The sequence below is a fragment of the Anabas testudineus genome, chromosome 2, assembly GCF_900324465.2.
Source record: "Anabas testudineus chromosome 2, fAnaTes1.2, whole genome shotgun sequence".
Taxonomy (NCBI): Eukaryota; Metazoa; Chordata; class Actinopteri; order Anabantiformes; family Anabantidae; genus Anabas; species Anabas testudineus.
The window spans coordinates 31,705,615-31,727,109 of NC_046611.1; the positions used below are offsets into that span (position 1 = coordinate 31,705,615).

Here is a 21,495-nt window from a genome sequence, read left to right on the forward strand (position 1 = left end):
TTTGTGGCCAATGCCACATGCAGTGGAGGACAATCAGAAGAGAACACAGTGGGAGTAAATTACCATGGCACTGACTGTCAAACTGAAGTTGTTGTTTTATGACAATAGTTTAAATTTAGTTTTACATATGTGCAGCAACTATAAATAAAACTATGTATGTGAATTATGGTCACTGACTTTATTGCTACATGGAGTTAAAAAATCTTTAAATTTGCATCTATACAAGCTGTATTTCTTTTTCTGTGCTTATAATACAAATGGTTATATTTTATTGTGATAGTAGGAAAAAAAAGATCTCTACCTTTTGTCTCTTTCCAAGTACCAACCACTCCCCTGGCCTATTTCTAAAGGAAATAAATCATATTAATGAAAGAAGATGCTCTCATGGAGCCTGTAAACACTGATTCATCTATCTTTCAGAGCTGTTGTCCTCCAGAGTCCTCTGCTCCTGCACACCTCGATAAGACAGCATGAAAGCTGGCAGGCAGAGTAGCAAAGCAGCACTGTAACCTATTCACTGATCATAAGTCGCATAGTTTTTTGGAAATGAAAATGAAAAGATAATAACCCATCATGTCTTTCATGCACAATTTGTACATTTCGATGTGACTCACTCACAGATGGACTCTTTCTGTCCTCCCTAACACAGTTTCTGTGCCTGAAGAATATCAGGACTTTCCTGGCAGCGTGCAGCGAGACATTTGGCATGAAGAAGAGTGAGCTGTTTGAGGCCTTTGACCTTTTCGACGTCAGGGACTTTGGAAAGGTAAGGCACGACTTCTCGACAACATAGAAAGAAATAGAGGCTTGGCTCCTGCCTGCGTGGGTGCCATCTGTCCCCGAAGATTGTACTGAATTAGTCAAATGTGCTTTTACGCCCACTCTTATTAGTTATGGAACTTAGTCAAAATTATTTACAAGTGCATCCCTTTTTTGATTTGAATTTTATATTCTAATGAACTAGTTGGTGTGTAGCATCCTGTGTCTGTTCTTCTTTCTGCGATGATCTGTGACATTTCATGTGTAGCCTGTTGTAACATCGGTTTCTAGGACCTGCACCATTTGTGCAGCATGAATTGTGGATATTATTCTGGTCATTACATGTGCTAATAAACAGTCTGAAGTAGTATAGCAGGTTTCTTCACACTCCAGTCAGCAACATGACCCAGCACTTTAATCATGAATCAATCTCATTAGAATAAAAATGCCTGTGTGCAGACAGCACGAGGGGTAAAAGTGTGGCCTTGGGCTCATCGCTTTGTTGGGACACTACGGTGAGCATGCATGCAGCATATTTGCCCTGCTACTGCCTTTGTGACGTCCCCAGGAGGTTTCATTAGACATCACCGTGTTGAGCAGAGAGAGGGTGTTGCTGGACTCTGATGCAAGTTTTGTGAGGCGTTTATTATACTGAAACAGTACAATGTGCTTTGGCTCAAAATGTGTGATATGTGTCATCAGGAAAACAGAGAGACATAATGATGAATTAGCTTTCTGTGCCCTCTATTTAATCCCCATACAATGTGTTTACATGCACTCACATTACCAGGTTACAGTTGTCGTTCTTTAGGTAACTGTCAAGTAAACTGAAAACCTGGTTATTGTAATTGGGGTATGGGATTAGTGAACCTGATTTCCCCAGGTAGATTACTCCCAGAGAACTCAGATAACAATTCATATCAAACAATTCAAATCTGTTGACCATGCTTCCAAACTCAGCCAAAGATAGAGGAGACATCAGATTACTCATCTGCTGCATGTACTGTATGTGCAGATTTCCAGTAACCTGGTTACTTGACTGCCTGTGAACGCACTAAATTTTAAGTTAACAAACATGTGAATGCATTCAGAGTGGGAAACAACATGTTATTAATACTAATATTAATAATAATAGGTAACACAAAATCAGTTTTCAGCTATATTTGTAGTGAATATTTCTATTTTCATATTTTACATCTTAGTTTTAAGTAGCACTTATTATATATATTATATATATATTATAACAATAAAAATACAATAGAAGTGTAAAGTAAGTTTGAAAAAACAATTACTATATTATCTGCTATTTTCATTTTTGTTTTGTTTTTTCTGTCAGTTAATACAGTTAATGCAGTACCAAAATGCAACATGAGAAGATGTATGTTCTTAATAGTATAGGACGAAAATGGAAAAGGTTTTAGTTATGGTCAACAGAACATTTTTATCCTTACTCCAGTGTTCATTTTCAATGGTGTGCTGAGCTGAATTAAGTAGCTGAGAGAATTAAGTCATCTATGTATCAAGTCATCTATAATTAAAACACACTTGCTGTTGGCAACTTTCTTTCTTCAGCCTAGTAGAGGAATATTTTCACATGTGAAGAAGAACCGACAGAGGCTCTAGAAATTCAGTAGTCTAAATGCACATAAATATTTGTTGACTGTTTAGATCTATAGTAGATTAGCATTCCTATTCTTTTTATACACAATTTAGCCCCTGCATACAGTGTAAAACAACAGTTTTTAGACTGATGCTATGATGCTGTCTGTAGAGAGTTTTACATGTGTAAACACAGAAAAATAGACTTGAAATGTAAACTGTGTTTTGGAAAATGTGTACATATATGAACAGATTAGATTGATTGAAATAGAAGTACTTTTGCTGTAAATGAGGAATTTGTTTAGTTTCTCACTCAACAGCTTTCATTTCAACCTTCAAACACTGACTTTTATTCAGGTTTTCTAATGTCTGATTTCATCCTCATTTTCCTCCTGTGATTTCAGTTTGCTCTCTTTAGTGAATCCCATACTGCCCAGGGTGTATTTAACATCTCTGAAATTAGACAGCCCCATAATCCTCGCTTGGCTGGTTCTGCAGAGGCTAATGGAGTGAGAAGAGGAGGAAATGGATGAAGCTGTCACTTACCTGCAGTCTTTTTTCCTGACAGTTTTCTTTTTGTTTTGTTTTAAAAATAGCTGCCGGAGTGCTACTGAATAAAACATCAGACGTGCCTATTTAATTTAGGGTCTGTAAGGTATTTTCCTGTCTGCTGGTGTACAGCACATGTTTTCAACTAAAGTCACTACACACAACATTTACCATAGAGCCTGAAAATTCTTCTTGTTTCCTCTTTGACTCTTGACTAGAATCTAAAGGAGATAAAGGAGCTGATAACGACGGCAGATCTGACAAACAGTTGGTGGTCTGAAATTTAAACTGTTGCAGCACAGTACTACCACACTAGGAAAACAGACTGACAAATACAGCGCTTCTGTCTATAGTCGTTTCCCCTAAGTGCAGGAACATCTGTTTTGCACATCTGCATCATAGACACACGCAGTGTTGTGGGCTCTGGAGGTACAAGAGAAACCTGGCTGCACAGGCCCTGCACTCTGGCACACACCTGGCACAGACTGCAAGAATGAGAGAAAGCTAAAGATATGGAAGCTGGTCCATTTTTTGTTAATCTGCAGTATTTTTTAGGAAATTGTGAGTTTTACAGTACATTTACTGAATAATGTTTTCCGCATTGTATATACAGTGATGTCTTCTGGAGTTCTGCAGTTCTGTTAGTTCATGATGGGAACTCACCTTAAATTAATAGAAGCAGTTCAATAGCTTTACTTACATGCATGTAAAGTTACAATTTTAATACTGTGAACAGACTCTTTTACAACTACAAAAAGGATTACTTTATGGTGGCATTTTCTCTGAGACACTTTCTGAGAGAAACTGCTGAAAGTACTACAATGGAGATGGTCAGCAGCCTTTATCCTGCACATTTTCTCCTGAAATAAGCCGACTCAAATACATATACAGAGAAATTACAGTTCTTCATGAGAAATTTACCTGGGGAAATTGAGTTTCTTTAATCCCCTTAATTACATCAGTGGTCCCCAACCCTGGTCCCCAAGGACCATTGTCCTGCTTGTCCTACTCACTGCTGATTACCTGAATCAGGTGATTTCAGCCTGACTGGAAACACCTGCTCTCAGCTTTGATTGGCTGAAAATACACGATCCAGCCTTGAGGACCAGGGTTGGGGACCACTGATTTACGTGACAGTTAAAAAATCTCTTTTTGTCAAGAAAACTGACTGGAAACTGTTTACTTAAGTACTGCACTTACACCCAGAGAGTGTATGACTAACCGTCTCACTTCTATTTTATTGCCTATTCCAGGCATCTTCCTATTTTAAAATAGAACCAAATTGCTGACAGGCTCCTTCCATAGTCACAGTCACAGGATGGACAGTTGCTTGAATCTTAATTGTGCTGGGTTGTGGATTATTAGTAATTCAACTTTAATTTAGTATCATGTATGAACCAGCCAGAGTTAGCCCATTTTCATTTAGTCAGCAGCTTGTAAGGAGTTCTTACTTTTTTGATATAATGTCAAATAGTATATTTTTAAATATAATGTGTGCAAATTTATATTATTCACATTATTATCATCAGATATTTACCAGACAATTACATGACAATGTGAATTATACAGGAATTTTGTTGAATCAGAAAGCTTTTTTGTTAACATAGAGTTTTATGCTTTTAACTTAATTTAACATACATTTTCTAGTTTTTATTTTCAGAACCTATAAAAAGGAATTGTTGTGACTAGAAGTTTTTTAACTTGAAAATACTAACCTAAATCAATAAACTTCTGAGAGTTCACGAACTCATGAAGGTTACTGCTAAACTGAGTGACTTTTATACAAATTGATCGGAAACACTCATCAATTTGTCTACTTTTGTTCAAATGTACATTAAAATGTTCAACAATGTAACATTTTACATGAAATTAACATAACAGAGGTTTATGCAACAGCTCTTTTTAATTAGGTTGTAAAATAAAACCATATAAACAGTTAAGAAAATGAGCCAAACTATGACAAAGATTTACACAAAACAAATAATCAAGATGACATTTAGTTGTATTAAAGTTGTAAAACAAATTGAATTGTTGGGCTTGGACTTGATGTACAATTTTACAGCATACCTTTCTCTTACATTTTTGAAGTTATATTTTTCATTTCCATATGTAACTAAAAAATGAAATAGAGACCCTCATCCATTATGGCATGCCTTTTCAGACTGATGTATTCTCAGTCTACCAGTAATCCTGCTACTGATTATTCCTATTTTTGCTCATTATTTGAAATGACTACATATATGGGATTTAAATTTTCTGTATTATTATTGTAATTACATTTGACTCCAAAAATATATATTTTATATTGATACAAAAAATTGAGACGAGTTATCGCATTTTTGACACTAAAAATTGACCTAATTATAGCATTATGAGTAATTAAGGCATAATTCTGAAATGTACATGGAAACTGTGTTTAAGTCCTGATTCCGATTCGCCACAGAGAAACAAAGCACACATGGATGATTGATGAACACCCTAGGCTTCATGTGTCTTGATTCCTACATGTTAAAGTAATCAGATCATCTGCTAAGTTCCATTTTATAGACTATGCAAATTTTTCTGCCCCACAATTATCTCTAAATGAGCAAGGAGGTGCCACACCTGCTTGGCAAGGTGGCATTCTCTTGTTTTTGCAGCTGCATCCTATTCATCCGTCAGCAATGAAATCTAAACGTTTACTTCACTGTGCGGCAATTTCATGAATCAGACAATCTTACCTTTATTGAAAATGCAGTCGATAATTAAGTAAAAGCGATCTGTACCCTCAATCAGTGGATGAGATGTATCATGTACCTTTGTGGAGGTTAAAATGAATCCGCCTTTTAAAAGTCCTTACTGTCTTCTAACTTTGCCTCTCACACATTCTTGTGTGGATAAAGATGTTGATTATGTTTTATTTTGGATGGAGTATGGGGGGTTGGGAGGTTGTGGTGGTGGGGTGGGGACTAGATGGGGCAAAGATGGAAATGATGAAGGAGACAAGCAAAGAGGCTCTTATTGATTGGTGTCTTTGTCCTCAGTTGACTGTGATAAATTTAACGGTGGAAACCCACTAAGGGCCGATGCATCTCCCAATCAGCCCTTCACCCCTCCTGACGTCTCTCCCTCTCTTTCCTTTGTCCTTCAGCAATGCTTTCTCCAGCAGATCTGTGTGCTCAGATATCAGATGTCTGCTATGTGCTAATGGATACTTGGGGTTGTATCTTTGTGCTATTTGGCTAAGCTGCAGTTACACTGGTTCACATTTTGAGGCAGGTTTTAAAAGCTACATCATGTCTATTTCAGTGTATTACATTATATTGTCCTGCAATGGGCCTGAATTTAATAGCAATAATCTAGGAGGGGAACTGCTATCTTCAAATGGATTACCAGAATCATTTGTGTAGGAGGTTTTACTTAATAGTTTCGTAGGTGTCCATCAGTTAAACCTGCAATTAAAACTGTGTCATGGATCTGTGAACCCACATAGAACATATCCATTAGTGTGGAATTAGTCTCTCGTAGGCTTAATGCTGTTTTATAGGCTTTTTATCCTGATAGAGAACACAACAGAACAACACCAATATAATGGAGACCATAAAAAGGATGTCTGCTTGGCATATGCACACAAACATTTGCCAATTGGAAACCCACTGCAGGTTTATTGCACGTCAAAGCAGACGCAAAAGCAAACGGTAGGATTTTATTGGCAGATGCCTGTAGAATAAACATCTTCTTGGCAAATATGTTGATTTGTTAAATGCAGTTGTCAGCATTAACAATGATGACTGTCTTCCAATTTTTGATCAGGTATATAAAGATACTGAATCTGCAAACAAATGTAGTTTGATGAAGGGTTAAATGAGATTTTGCAGGCCAGAAGACTTGCACAGTCATACGTCTTGGCTTTAATCTGTAATCAATCCAGACTTGCAACATTTGAACTGTAATCAGAAACCGAGGTGAATAAATGGCAGAAAGGAGTCAAAACCACATCGCCATCTTTCCTGCTGTAGTGCAACATGAGCTGTGTATCGCCTGAGTTCTGTTGGTGTTATAGAGAAAATCTTCATGGTCTAGTTATGTAGAACTGTTTATGATATGGTGGCCATTTACCTTACGTTTCAGCTGGGCTTGAAAAAAAGCTTTTATGTTTGACCTTTGGATGCACCTTCTAAAACCTCTGTGCTGAAAGCTCTGTGGATAATTCATAGACTTCTTCTTCCGGCAGAATCGCACTTGTCATATCAGCTTGCTTTCTTTAAGCATTGATGCACACACCGGCAAAAAAAGAAAAATCACAATGTCAACCCCCCACTGAGCTCCCTGCCTCTCTGCTTAGATTAGATTTTCTCTGATAGTTTCAGGACGTGAGAGAAACTGAACAGGGGAATCGACCAAGGGGTTAAACTGATTTCAGACCTTTTTGTATATTTATTCATATCACCAAACATTTAAACAATATGCCCAACATTCACACTAAAGTTCCAATGTGAAAAATCTTATTTGTGATTTCAGACGCAGGATTAAAAGAATAGGAAAAAAAATAACACGACCCACTCATTCTTACTGGAAACTGGACAAATATTGGCACCAGCTTGGCTTGAGTGAGAGAGAGTCATCTCCACCATGTGTTTCCAGTCGCAGAAAAAAGGGTATAATAGTTGTTCTGCCAATGCTGCTCTGACATTTAAAATGCCACATGGACCTTTTAAATGCGAATGAAGGAATAAGAGGTTTGCATGTTTGTGTGTGTGTGTGTGTGTGTGTGTGCTACCAGTGATTCCCCTGACGACTGACTCATCTCAGGTTTCAGATAGCAGCAGGAAACAGGAAGAGGAAACAGCCACCACAGAAGCCCCCTGGAGTAGTTTGTTTCTATTTGAGTGTGTGGATATATTCAAATTCAACTTCAGGCGTAATGGGACATTTGCACCTGTCTAGCTATCAAGCTCCTCTCCTATGAAACCGATTCAGGTCCCGATTCAGGTATAGGAGACAGACACCATCTTTACTTTTAGGAAAACTTTTTGATAAAGTCCATAGTCAGAGCTGGTTCTGATGGAACAATCTCTTAGTTATGATGCTATAAACTTAGTCTGCTGGGGGACCTCCCCCTTTCTTTTCCTTGTTGTTCTTTTCTCCCTTCTCTTTTTCCTCAAACTAACTGGTCATGGCAGTTGGCCGCTCACCCAGACCCTGCTTCTTCTTGAGGTTTCTCCTGTGAAAGGGAGTTTTTCCTCTCCACTATCACCTAGATCTTGCTCAAGAAGGATTTGTTAGGTTTTCTACATAATTCTATGTAGTTGTTTAAGTTTTCTGTATAATTCTGTTAGGTAGACAGGTATCTCTGTTTTCTAGATACTATACAACATACATGTTTTCTTTCATGTTCTCCAAATCAAAAGTACCTTCTGTGTTGTTGTATTTTTCACCAAGTCCTTGTACAGACATGTCAAAACCAAAATTCTAAACGTATGTGTGTATGCGACACCAAGACTATTGGATTTCCCCTAAGTTTTCTGAGCTTGCCATTGCGATGTTCTGTTACAGGTTCAAGTACCCACTTTTTTTTGCGACCAGTCCGATGCCCCTGGTTGTGGAATTGTATGTCTTAGTGTGATAAAGAAAGTGGTGCCGAAATTTATAGGCTTTCCGCTTTTTGATGTGTGTTTTCTTTGGGAGCGTGTGTTGTACCTCCTTGCCTCATACCAGTTCAAAGGAGCTTCCCATTGAGTGTGTAACACATAAACACAGCAGGTAGCGCTACTACAGTGAAAAAGGAAATTGTTGCACATTTTAAAGGCTTAAAATCCATTTGAGTCATTTCATCTGAAACTTAAAAAAATAAATTAATAGTCATCACAAACATTTGATATGTTGATATTTCCCCCCTTATCTACATGATGTGACTTATTTGATGGTTAATCCAGCTGCTGGAAACACTTCCAAGAGAAGCATAACTGTTACACTGACTTTTTAAGTCCAATACATTTTTCAAGGTCAGGTGTGGATGGGTGGAAGCCAAAACAGGACAAGGTGCAAGTTTAATTTCTGTTTCAAACTAAAAGTCAATATTGTAACTTTACTCATTGCTGTTACTTTATTTTAATGCACGCCAAGACCATTTTCTTAGACCTAAACAACAAATTTTCCATCTAAATGAAACTTTTTTTTCTGTACATAATACATGTAGTTATAGATCTGTGTTTAGTATTGTTACCATCACAATGAATATTTGGAGCAGGGGAGTACTGCTTATATGTTTGCGTTGATGATAGCTAAACCAGACAGCCACTAGAATATAGCATGTCTTGTTAGACATGTCTTTTAGTCTTGTTTCCATCTTTCATGGCGAGGAGGTGTGCTTGTTTTAAAAGTGTGTTGCCCTTACGAGTCTTCAGTAAAATTGTGTAATACCATGTCATTAAACAGTAAGAGCTACTGCCAAGTGGTCTAAGCAGGTAGTGCAGCAAAGAGCTGAACATCTGATGTCTAACACATATGCTTTTCTTCTGCCCTGTTAGCTAATATATAGCTTATATATTTTAACAAATCACTATTTTCACTAACACACTGCACAAAAGATTTTCATAATTGTATTGTAGATCTTTCTAACTCCTTTGAAATGCTCTGCAGACACTTGACTCTATTGTCCTACACTGACAGTGTATATAGTAAAAGGTATGAGCAATAACTATTCAAAATCAATTCTGCCTGCTTGGTGTGAAGCGTTCTGTCTTGTTACTGGATATTGAGGTTAACTGGCCATACAGACATTTCAAGCAGTTACATGTCACCTTTCAATCTAGATCAGCCAGAGAGCATGTAAAGCTAAGGAACTTTGGTTGGGATCAAAGACTTCCAAGTCTGAATCACAGGTCGACAAACTAGCCCTCCCCTTGCTGTCCTACTTTCTGACAGCCCCCCCCCCCCCAGCTGCTATATTGAGTACTTTGCTACCTAGAACTACAGGGAAAGGCTTACATCTCACTGTGACTATATCATACATTAAATGGTTTAGACTGATATATTGGTTTAACTGATATTACATTCCTTGCTGCTTGTTGTTGTCTTTATTTTCTGCTGTTCTTTTCTCTCTTCTCTTTCTACTCACCCCAACCGGTCGAGGCAGATGGCCGCCCACTATGAGCCTGGTTCTGCTGGAGGTTTCTTCCTCTAAAGGGAGTTTTTCCTCTCCACTGTTACCTAAAGCTTGCTCGAATGGGATTGTTGGGTTTTCTGTATCATTTTTTTTATAATTATACTCTGTAAGTTCTTAAACGTTACACTGTAAAGTGCCTTGAGATAACTTCTGCTGTGAATTGGTGCTATACAGATAAAACTGAATTGAATTCATTGAATTTTTTTTGTCTTGTTTAAGTTTTTACTTTGTCAATCAGACAAAGGCAAAGTTGTTTGTTGCTTCATTTCTGGCACAGCATTGCACTTAATTTAATTTGTGGTTTTAAAACTTTGGTGCATGGTCTCAGAGGAGGTGTCAGAAGCTCGTGTTGCAGTATTAAGTGCACTTGGCTTTTGATTTCAGCTTCTCCACTGAAAGCCCTATAGATTGCAAAGGTGCAAACACAGATGAGGCTGATGGGAATAAAATTAGTTTTAAGTATTGGCTCCATTTACATTTAAAACCAATAGCACTAGATAATTGTTATTTTGTCTATCCAGATATTTGAGGCATTTCACTGAAAACTTGCTGGTGCCACTAAAGGAAAAGTCAGGGGAATCACTGATACAGATACAGTGGCAAGAAAACATATTGGAATTTCATGGTTTTCTGCATTCATTTGTCATAAAATGCAATTTCATCTTCATCAAAGTCAAGAGTATTAATAAATATAATGTGGCTGCACAAAATTTCAGTTAGTTTGAGATTTTTAGTCTGCACTATATTGCCTCAGAGCCATGACCACAGCATAGCTAAAAATATTTTGTTCCAATATCTTCAGTTCAACAGTCTCCAATATGTTGACAGTGATAAAACAGATAGCTCCATAGCAGCTTTTGTCAGCCTTCATTTAGGTATTGGATTCCAGAAACAAACCAGCCAAAGTTCTGACATACAGAGTTGTGATACTGCTTACAACTGTACACGATGCATTTAGATTCAGAACATGAACTGCCTATGGTCAGTGTTCTCTTCCACATGGGCGATCAAGCATGGAGATGGAGTAATGTTTAAATTCTCTCTGTTTGTTTCATGCTCTTGGTCCACTATCTCCCTTGCTGTGAGGGAGAGACAGGCTTTCCCTTGGGCACCTGCTGGCTTCATCTAAAAGAAGAGGAGTGAGGGGGATTTTATTTTCAACAAGTGCAATCCCTGTCTTTTACATGCCTTTAAAAACTTTCTTCTAAATCTTTGATGAGGTGCCGGAGGCAGCAGCTATCATCTCGTCAACTTATCTGATCTAGCAGACTTTCACAGGGACCTTTATGTCCTTCTGATAGCGCTGAGATGTTTTTTTCTGTAATATAAAGATTCAGCAGAAGCCACACTGTATGTATGTCAGTGATGCTTTTTCCAGATGCTCATGGCTTCAACCATGAAGGGGGATGGGGGCTTTTCTTTTCTGTATGGCTTACCAGAGGTGTAGGTGGAGTAGGTGGATGCGCCATCATTCAAAGTAGGTGTAATTCATAAAGCTAATCCCCCCTATTGTGAATGCTCAGAATATCTGATTCCGCCTTCATAACATACCAACTGCTGTGTGTTATATAATATGCAAAATAAAGCTGAAGTTTTGCTGAAATCATTTGAACAACTTTAACTTGTTGCGGAAGCTTTGTGATTCATCTCAGATGAAAAGCTTTGGTTTCGAGTTCTCTGAAATACAGAAAACACATGATGTGGATAACAGTGCTTCAGCATTTATCACTGTCTGGGTAAGTTAATGAGAAACAATCCACAAACGGTCACTGTAAATGTATATATAGGTCAGTCTGCTTGTTGCTAATGTGTTGCTATGGTAATAAGCCTGTGTGAGAAATGATGGTCTGAACTTCATTTCAACAGCTTTTGCATATAAAAACAGATGGTGAGTGTTCTTGCCAATCTAGATAATAAATCAGAATTCCACACTCATTATCCCAGCGCATGACTATTTTTCTCAAAAGCCTTAACATAATCACACCTGTTGCAAAGGCACATTGCACAACTTCAAAACAGTCACAAGATCAATATCTATGCATGCACGTATAAGACTAGAATTATTAAAGACATATTTTGCATATTAGAATCAGCAGTTTGCAATTATTTGAATGGACACCTACAGGACGCCCTAACTTTCATGAAATGTGTCTCTATAATGTGTAAAAGAGAATATATTTACTGTACACCATAGCTTATCTTTAGGGAAGTGTTAATCAGCACTAATCAGCATCTCTTCATCTTATTAGGGGCTATTTTTGTATCTGTGGTCATGCTATGCTAACCCAAAGTGAGTGGAAATTATCACTGAATCAAATTCAAAGCCGCCAAGATGCTTTTTATATAAACCCAAATCTAGAATAGCGTTAGATTCATGCAGAACCGCAGTCCTTCACAACCTTGCCATGGCAACTCAGCTATGATTAGTTATCTTAAATACTTGGTGGTATTGACTTTGATCTAACTGCTAGTGTCAGCATGCTAAACTTCTCACTTAACTGATCGACAGTCATTCTAGTCCTCCATCTTGGAGAACATCCCATAGCCCTTATTTAAAGGCAGTAGATTAATACTCTGTTAGATTGAATGTTATATATGATTGGAAACATACTTCTTTACATTGGTACTGGACCTAACTTGTCTGGTTTGCATTATTATCAATGGGTTGCATTATTATTCAGATCAAAGATTGCATGAAGACCAGGTTCAAGGAGGGATGCAGACAGGCGGTGTTGACAGTCGACTTTGTATTTGGTTAATAACCGGTGCAGTTCCTGCACATATACAGTCCCAGCGCCTGAAGTTTTCACCTAAAATCAAAAAGGCCCAGGATATTTTGCACACAGTTCCAACAGCTACAGTAATGACCAACATAATGCTTCTAAAGTGCCATATTTTGCTCTGTGACATTATATTATTCAGACGAGAAGTCACTGAGAGCTAACAAGATCTCGCTCATCCGCATGACTAATGTGAAGGTTCTGCACAGAGAGAAATATTTAATTCTTCGTGATTAAAACGGGAACTCCTCAGGGTATGCTAAATGGCACTAACCCACTTATGCCATATAGATCTAACAAGCTGACTATTTGCAGCCAGAGCGTTAGTAGCACACACCCAGAAGTGGGAAACACATTTGTTACATTGCAATGGGACTCTGGGAGTAAATTTGGTTTCGGCTGGCTGTTTCTGATTACGCTGCTTGTCTGCTGCTGCTTCTGAGCCAGTTTTGGATTTCATCACTTGTTTTTGATGTGTCATCTTAAGTTGCCATCATAAAGATTTCCCACACTTACCATAACTTACATCAGAATTGAACTGGGCCAATAGGATGAACATCAATGAGTGGACCCACTTTTCTGATTTGATTAGCTGAGCTGCTTTGCACATATTAAATCTGCCTTTTGCATCTTTAATACACTAAACCATGAAATAAAAACAGACTAGTGAAAGCCAATATAAATGAGGAGATGATGTTACATTTAAAACAACAGACGACATTGACTGCCAGGATTGAAAGGACTGGAATATGAGAATTCTTCATTTACATTTCAGGCTTTTAATGTCTTGAGCCAGTGATGCAGATGTTTACTTTCTCCTTTGAGGTGGAGGTGGATTTATGTTACTGTCTCACTGGAGTGTTACAGCTCTGGTCAACACTCTAATCTAGCATAGATGGAAGATGGCAATAAAATGGCTCACTTGTGAACTTCTGTGATGAATAGCAGTATGTGGTGCAACAAGATGGATAACCCTGCTTCAGCCTTTGTTTACCTACAGTCAGTATGGTTGTAAATCAAGCACAGCAGAGTGCTAATACTGTGGGTCTTCTGTTGGCCTGAAAACCACCTTACTGTGCTCCAGTAGCTTCATGTTCATGTCTTTGCTCTCCTGAACGGTACAGACCTGCTGGCTTTTCTGTCTTTCTAGCAAGGTAATTACATCACCTAGTGTCCCAGATGTAAAGCACTTCCTAATTAGATGACCACAGCGACAACTAGCAGAAATTTGGACTACATAATATAGCATACAAACAAAATAGTTTTTCTGGAATCATATTCATCATGAGCCCAAAAAATAAGACTCATCTTATATGGTTTGCATTTAAACGTCCACATAAACAATATGCACTGTCAGAATAGTAATAATGATGCTAACTTTTCACACTGTCCATGCCTCCATACCGTACCATAAATCTACATTCTGTATTTATACTGTGTTCATTATAAGTTAAGTGTTGTGTATGTTAAGTCAAAACTGTCCATGTGGACTTCTGTGGCCTCATGTGACAGAATGGTAATGATGACATCTGACTCTCCTCCTATCATTTTTATTTGGAAATAAAACCGCTGTAGACCCTGAAGAGAAAAATCTTTTTCATTATTGAAGAAAGTAGTTAGTTTTTGATCCTGGCCCGAGGCCCAACCTGGGACCCGAATCAGGTTGGTTGCAAATTCAGATGATTAAGTAGCGTATCAGTGCAGCTGGTGTTTGTGTTCACGCTCTGTTTGGGTCTGGCACTGGCTGCACACGGGTCAGATCTCCATAAGTCGATCAGGTCCAAAGTTAAGTACGAAGACCACCACTACACAGTTAACACAAATCTACTACTTTTAAACAGATGGCAAAACAGCAGGGCTATATCAACTCTCAAAAACACTGTAGTTATTTTTATTTAATAGTTGACATGCACATGTTCGTGGCAGTCAGTAGTTTATTTTTGTAGTTTCTTCAACCCTCTGACAGCTAGATGCCAGGGTTACAATCTGTCTTCAGCCATTTGACTCTTCCACTCTAACGATGTATAATGTAACTCTTTCTGTATTCTATGACAGGTTCCTTTAAATTATATCAAACCATCATATGTACCCTGATTAAAGTTTCACAGTATATTGCAATATATTGAGTGATAATCCCTATGTGTGATACGTGATACATATCATATCACCAGATTCTTCTTCATTACACAAGGCTAAAATCAAGTATAGAAATATGTGAGCTGAAAACCAGTCGATCTGTGACTTTGGACAGCTGCTGCTGGGTGAAGACCAGTTCAAACTAGCTCAGTTTGTTTCTAGTTTTTGCAGTTATATGATTAGCTCCTCCACTTCCTTTCTGCAGCGTAGGGGTCTACGGCTGACACAGCAGAATCAAAGGATCCAGAGAGACCAAAAAAAAAAAAAAAAAAAAAAAACAATCCAGAGGAATGTCCATATGGATTTTCACTGACAGCCTCAGGATGTCATTTACAACACAGGCAGCCCACTCAAATGTACTCTTACACTCAGTTATGGTTTTAGTGAGTCTTTCAAGTTTTGGCTTCCCCAGATGAGTCCACACAGACACACAGAGCTGAAATCTGTAGCTTTTAAACAGCACCCTGGTAACTTCACTACAGTGGTTGTTTTGTAGGAGTCTTGAAAGCAAAGTTTATAACCTTAACTGCAAGAGCCCCCCGAGGGAGAATTTTCCCCAGCTGCTTCATTTCATCCACAGTTAACTGTAGGGTAGTGTTTTAGCATATAGGGAATGAAATTGTCATATCAGTGATCTTGCGATGAAACAATGAAGATTGTGTTGCAGATTGGTTAGTTGAGTGGGAGGAGCAATGAGGTTATGTCTTTAGTGTGCCTGGCACAGTGAATTCAATGATAATAACAGCAGTGAACACTGCAATGAGGAGTCATCTTCCCCTTAAAAACACTTGAAATCACCCACATCAGTCTGTAAGACGTATTAAACACTTTCATATGTTCTGTTTGAAAGTGGAAAACGGCTCTCTAATATATATGAACAAAAAGAAATAAAATAGAATAAAAGAATAACAACAGACAATAATCAAACATGAAAAGATCTGGGTAAAAAACCTGAGTAGAAAAACAGCACAATCACAATCACACACTGTTCATACTGTAGTGTGACATACTTACTTGGAGAGACAGATGTGCAAAATGAGGAGCAGCAACATTTCCCTTCTAGTTGTATTGTACTCCCCTGAATATTGTAAGCTGTCCTTGCAGCGTGATGACCCAGTTTACTGTCAGCTGTTTACCCAGTGTACATTACAGTCGTTATTCAGACTCTTCATGATAATAAAATTAAAATAGAAAAAATTGTTGATAGAATGATGTCATGAGGTTTGAGCTTTACAGATGTTTTAACAAAAATCAAGTGGTACAAATTGAAAGAAGAAGGCTGGTCATCTATATTTTTACTATTTTCCCAATTCCCAGTTTCATCTAATTCTATTTCTAATTCCAGAGGCTGTAAAGAAGTGTGGTTATTATCAGTGTTTGGAGCTGCTTTAAAAACACTCTGGTTACCCAATGGAAAAAAAGTGAAGTGATGTTGTTCAAGACTGATAGACGTTACAGTGACTTGTGTCAGGGTGCCTCTCGTGTGGTCAGTTAACTTCTAGGGGATTTTGATGGGGATTATGTGTTTCAGAGGTGCGTGTGTGTCTGTGTTGGTATGACTGGTTGTCAGCAGTGAACAGCCTGCTGATTCAGTCAGTGTGAAATTCAGCTACAGTTACCTCACCTGTCAGCAAAGTGTGGCTTTGACAGATCAGATGTGCATCAAGGCCTCAAGCTGTGTTGGAACATCAGTATGCTTGTTGAACGGTCGGGCGTGTGTGTCTGTCAGAGAGTGAATACCATGCAAATATGTGATCACTTGGGCGCAACCAACGCTATGAATGTGAACATAAAGCAGTCGGGGAGTTTTTGAGGCATGGGTCCTGAGGGGTTCATGTTAGTGGAGGTTGATGTGATTCACCTGGACAGCGAGGACGACCTTGCTTTCGACCTGCTGCTGAGATTAACTTAGAGATGTAGAGATGATGTACTGACTCGAAGCTTGCACTGGTTTTTCACTAGTTGGGCACATAAATGGATAAAGTAAGAGTGTGATGTAGCTGTTTAGGAGAATGGGAATTATTGTCCACCGTCTATGTTCATGAATAAATAGCCTTTTAAACTGATAAGCTTGCACCAGCAAAAGCAATTATGGTCGCTGAAGATGGATCTCTGTACACTTGTGAAGATTTTCTGTTAAAAGGCAGCTGTTTCCAGCTGCAGTGATCATTAACAACATTAGCTACGTCTACTTTGTATTTCTGATCAATGTGATGTTATTCTAATAGTCAAAAATTACTTTTCTTTTAAAAAACAGGAATATTTCTAAAGGACTCCAAACTGACGAGAGATAGTGTGTCTTCACAAGCATGCTCAGTTGTTTGAAGAAACTATGAAAGTGATGCTGTCCATATTAGCCCACAAAGCTGTTCATAGAGAAACTACTGCCTCTGTATGTTTTATGATGAACAAACATGTCACCCAATACAACAGTGGACCTCTATGGTAGTGACAAACAAGCTAAATTCACAAACATGCTGGCCAGTAGACACAATTCACTGTTGCTTTTTGTCTTTTTATAAGATTTGGTAACAGTAATGAGATTATAGTACATCACTGGCCTCATCCTTCAATCCTAGAAAGTGTTTGAGGTGACAGAAAAAGTCCTTGTTAGTGCAGTTACTAAGCAGGCTTACGCTGTGCTTTTTGTTACGTATCCTCTCTGGAGAGCGCTCTTCAAACGTGTTTCTCAGTTAAATGTTTTCTAGCAAGTTCTGCTGTCTTAACCATATGCAGGAGTGTAGAACTAATGCATGCAAAGCAGTATTTGATGGGGAGAGCGGAGGACTAAATGATGCAGGCAATGAAGACCGAGTATAGCTGGCAAGTGTGTGCTGCATTCCAATCAGCTTTACGTCTGTACACCCAAACACTCTAATTATGTATTATGGACGTTAATGAACTGTGGCACTGGTTGCCAAACATTAGCTTGTCACTTTCCCTGAGCCAATCACGGTTTTATTAGCTCCTCTCTATGTGGATAGAATCTTACACACCAACTGCATCTGTGCTCACACACATTCATACACACATGTAGTATGACATACAGCCACACACTTTTTACACCATCTGGCATTGATGGTTACTCTCTATTGTCTATTTAAGGTACAATTGTGTTAAATATTCACACATCCTTTATTTCCAGACGTAAAATGTTACATGGAAAAAGTGTGTAAGAGGAGGCCTGTTGGCTCTCTTCCTGAAATACAAACAGGATTTTGATGACTTGCTTTCCTGCTTTTCACAAATGTTTTATCAAGTTATTAAAAAGGAGAGACAGTGGCTTTAAACTGTTGGACACAGCTTGCTGGCTGATGAACATTTGTATTAAAAACAAATCTTTTAAAGGTGTATTTACTCTTAGAGTAGAATAGCTGATTCAAAGAACTAAAGTGAAAGTGGAGCTTTTAGTTCCTTTCAGCAAAACAAAGTGGAACATCCTCGAGACAGCCTTAGGTCTTTGTGCAGAAAGCAAAACTGTAAAACATAAGCTGCTCCAAGTACGATGCTGCATGCTACGTTTAAATACAGCCTGAGTCAGGAAGCGCTGCAGCCTTTCAAACTACTTCTCTAAAGCAGTGGGATGAGAAAATCCCCTGAAATAACAGTCAGTGAAGGCAGCAGAGGATGCTAACACTGTGTGAAGGTGCTTTCACACCTGCTTGTTTGGTGTGGTCGGACTGACTGAAGCGTTTCTCTCCTGCCTTTATGTCATTTATGGTGGTGAGGAAACCTGGAAGGTTGTCAGGTTGATTCAGTACAAGCAACAGGTGGAGGGATTTGATTCCAAAGTGTTTGAGGAGAGGTTTAGTGATCAGATATGTTTTTACTGATGTAGTGGTAATAATGATGTAGTGGCCTTTGCTTTATAAAATGGCTGAAGAAAGATTGCAACACTGCCATCTATCTGCCACAAATGTTTGCATGTCAACTATTAATTAAAAATTGATAGTGTTTTTGAGAGTCAGTACAGAATCACAGAGCATTACATCACAATATCCAAGTGGATTGATGTTTTCTTGCACCCCTACCAACTATAATGATGAAACTTGAACTTCCGGGTATCAATATAAAAATAAACACTGTAAAACAATTGACCAGAAGCTGACAGATTGCCTCTGACATGCATGCACACATGCTTTGATTCACTCTCCCACGCACCGACACTCATAAACACTCCCTTTCATGTGGGCAGACGCATCCCTCTGCTGCTCTATTTGTGGTGTGAATCATTAGATCCAGCGGTGCAGCTGTGGTCAGACAGGACAGTTTTATTAGCCTCCATCAAAGGGCCAGCCTCCCTGTGTCCCCACTTATCTTCTCTGTGGCTGCTGAGCCTGTGACTCCTGCTGATTAGACACACAATTTAATATGTGACCTTTGAGCTTTTAACTTTTCTTACAAGTTGTCTTGCTTTTTGCTGTTTCAGCCTCACTCCGGGATTTTGGCAGATGACACTGTTGCTCTTCACTGACACGCTCAGTCTTACACTGGAATCCTTGTGACAATTGAATCATGATCTCTTGCATAATGCAATGCTAAGAACAGCAGGGATTGTGTATTTTTGCTCTGCTGACTGACAGTTTTAAATTTAAACTTCTTATTTTTTTGACATTGGTATTAATAGTGGTGTTCTTCAGAAAGTCTCGTTGGCTGGGAGCAGATGGTCAGTGCTGTTGTAAATATGTGTTTCATAGCAAAACGCAACATTACTCGTCCCCCACATTGCTTGCCAGATACAACTGGAAAACCTCCAAAGCTGTGTGCAGCATGCAGTAGAGATTCAGCTTTTGGACACGTTTTACCTGCCAGCTGGCTTCTGGATGTTATGGCCTTCAGTCATTATCGGTGGGAGTGCACCGTCAACTCCGTTAACTGTGTGAGGAGTAATAACTGCAGGGAGGATGGGTGTCTGTGAAGAATCTAAGGACACACTCAGAACCATTTCAGTGCATCCATCAGTATCTGTGTTCATTGCTGCACTGACAATGAAATGCATTTAAATATTTTAACAGTAAACATGTTGCGTTAATATTTAATGCAGAGTTGACATGTTGTAAGAGCATTTTTCAGTTGTCTAATCAGTGAATTCATGTAGTGCAAAAAGATGTTATATACAACTGGTCTGTGCAATTATTCACAATTATGTTCAATTATGCTTTGGTTGCTGAAGGGCACAGACAGTGTTTACCCTCCAGGCAGCTGCTTCAGGACCTGTGTGCATGACTCAGAGTTTGACAGCTCTAAATAAGATCTATAGGTGATAGTTTTGGTTCTTCTTTCTAATGTAACGTGGAGAAAAAGGTTTCCATACAGCATGTCTATACTTAGCACACTGAGCTAAATTTAGAATAAATCTAACTGGAGGCGGCTGTGGCTCAGGAGGTAGAGCAGTTGCCTACAAATCATGGGATCGGTGGTTTTATTCACATGTTGAAGTGTCCTTGGGCAAGATACTGAATCCCAAGTTGCAAAAGGTGAGTCAGGTCAGCTGCATTGCAGCTCTGCCATCTGTGTGTGAGTGTATATGAATTGGTGAATTGGTGAATTGGTGAGACGCAGTGTAAAAGCACCATTTACCATTTTACTAAGCTCCTATAAAGAGAACATACGTAGGTGAAAGCAGCTGATAATCTTGTTTTATTTCTTTTCTATTTTGGGCAAAAGTTTGAATTTGAATTGGAAACGCTGTTTTTTAAGAGCATACATAATTTTTCCCCTGGGTTGTGTCTCTCAGGATTCAACTATCCTTTAGGGTCCATGGCTGAGCATCTGTCTCTCTAGATTTTGCACTGTCTCCCATTCACGTTGGCTGCTAGCAGGACTCCTGTCAGCAGCTTTTGTTTGGTTGGTGGTCCTTGTCAGAGAGAGATGGCTTTGATTGGCTGTTCAGCGTGATGAACAACAATAAGAGTTACCAATGCTACTTCCATTTGCTGCTTCTTATGAGGCATGTCTGACTGACACGGACCTTTGTCTGCTCTCACATTTCTTATTGCAGAAGCCAATCTTTATTTGCTAATGTGCTTTTCTAAATAGAAAAGGTACAGGACAAAAATTAAACATATACACTGTTTAGATTGCTTTTAATCAAGATAAAGTAAACATCAGTCGAGTTTTTATCATAAAATTGTTTGATTTGGTTGAATTAAAAAAAACCCAAAATGCAGCAGGTCCACCAGATCCACGAACACTGGCTGAATAACAAAAATATGACCACACAAGAGTTAAATGTATATACAGTAATTGCCTCTGCTGCCTCCACATATTGCCTCTGCTGCTCGTATGTGTAGTCCCCCCTAACCCAACTTATATAGATTAGCTAGACACATTTTCCTTTGATCGTCAACTGCTGCTAATGAACTCGGCTTGAACTTGTGTTTCTTGGTGTAAATACGCTGATGTCTGCCATGATCATGAAATGGGGCATTTCAGTCGCTGCTATCCACGTTCTGTTTAATGGATGCAAAACACACTTATTGATTACAATGCTTACTAAGAGAGCCTTAAATTAGAGACCTGTGC

The 21,495-nt window shown here is 38.7% G+C and overlaps 1 protein-coding gene across 1 annotated transcript in view; it reads left to right on the plus strand.

Moving 5' to 3' along the window:
• Positions 1-21,495, plus strand: part of LOC113164896 (guanine nucleotide exchange factor VAV3) — an 80,956-nt gene that overhangs the window by 15,117 nt on the left and 44,344 nt on the right. Inside the window, exon 2 of the mRNA XM_026364434.2 lies at positions 650-766. Coding sequence (XP_026220219.1) covers positions 650-766 — 117 coding nt within the window. The remainder of the gene's footprint in view (positions 1-649; positions 767-21,495) is intronic.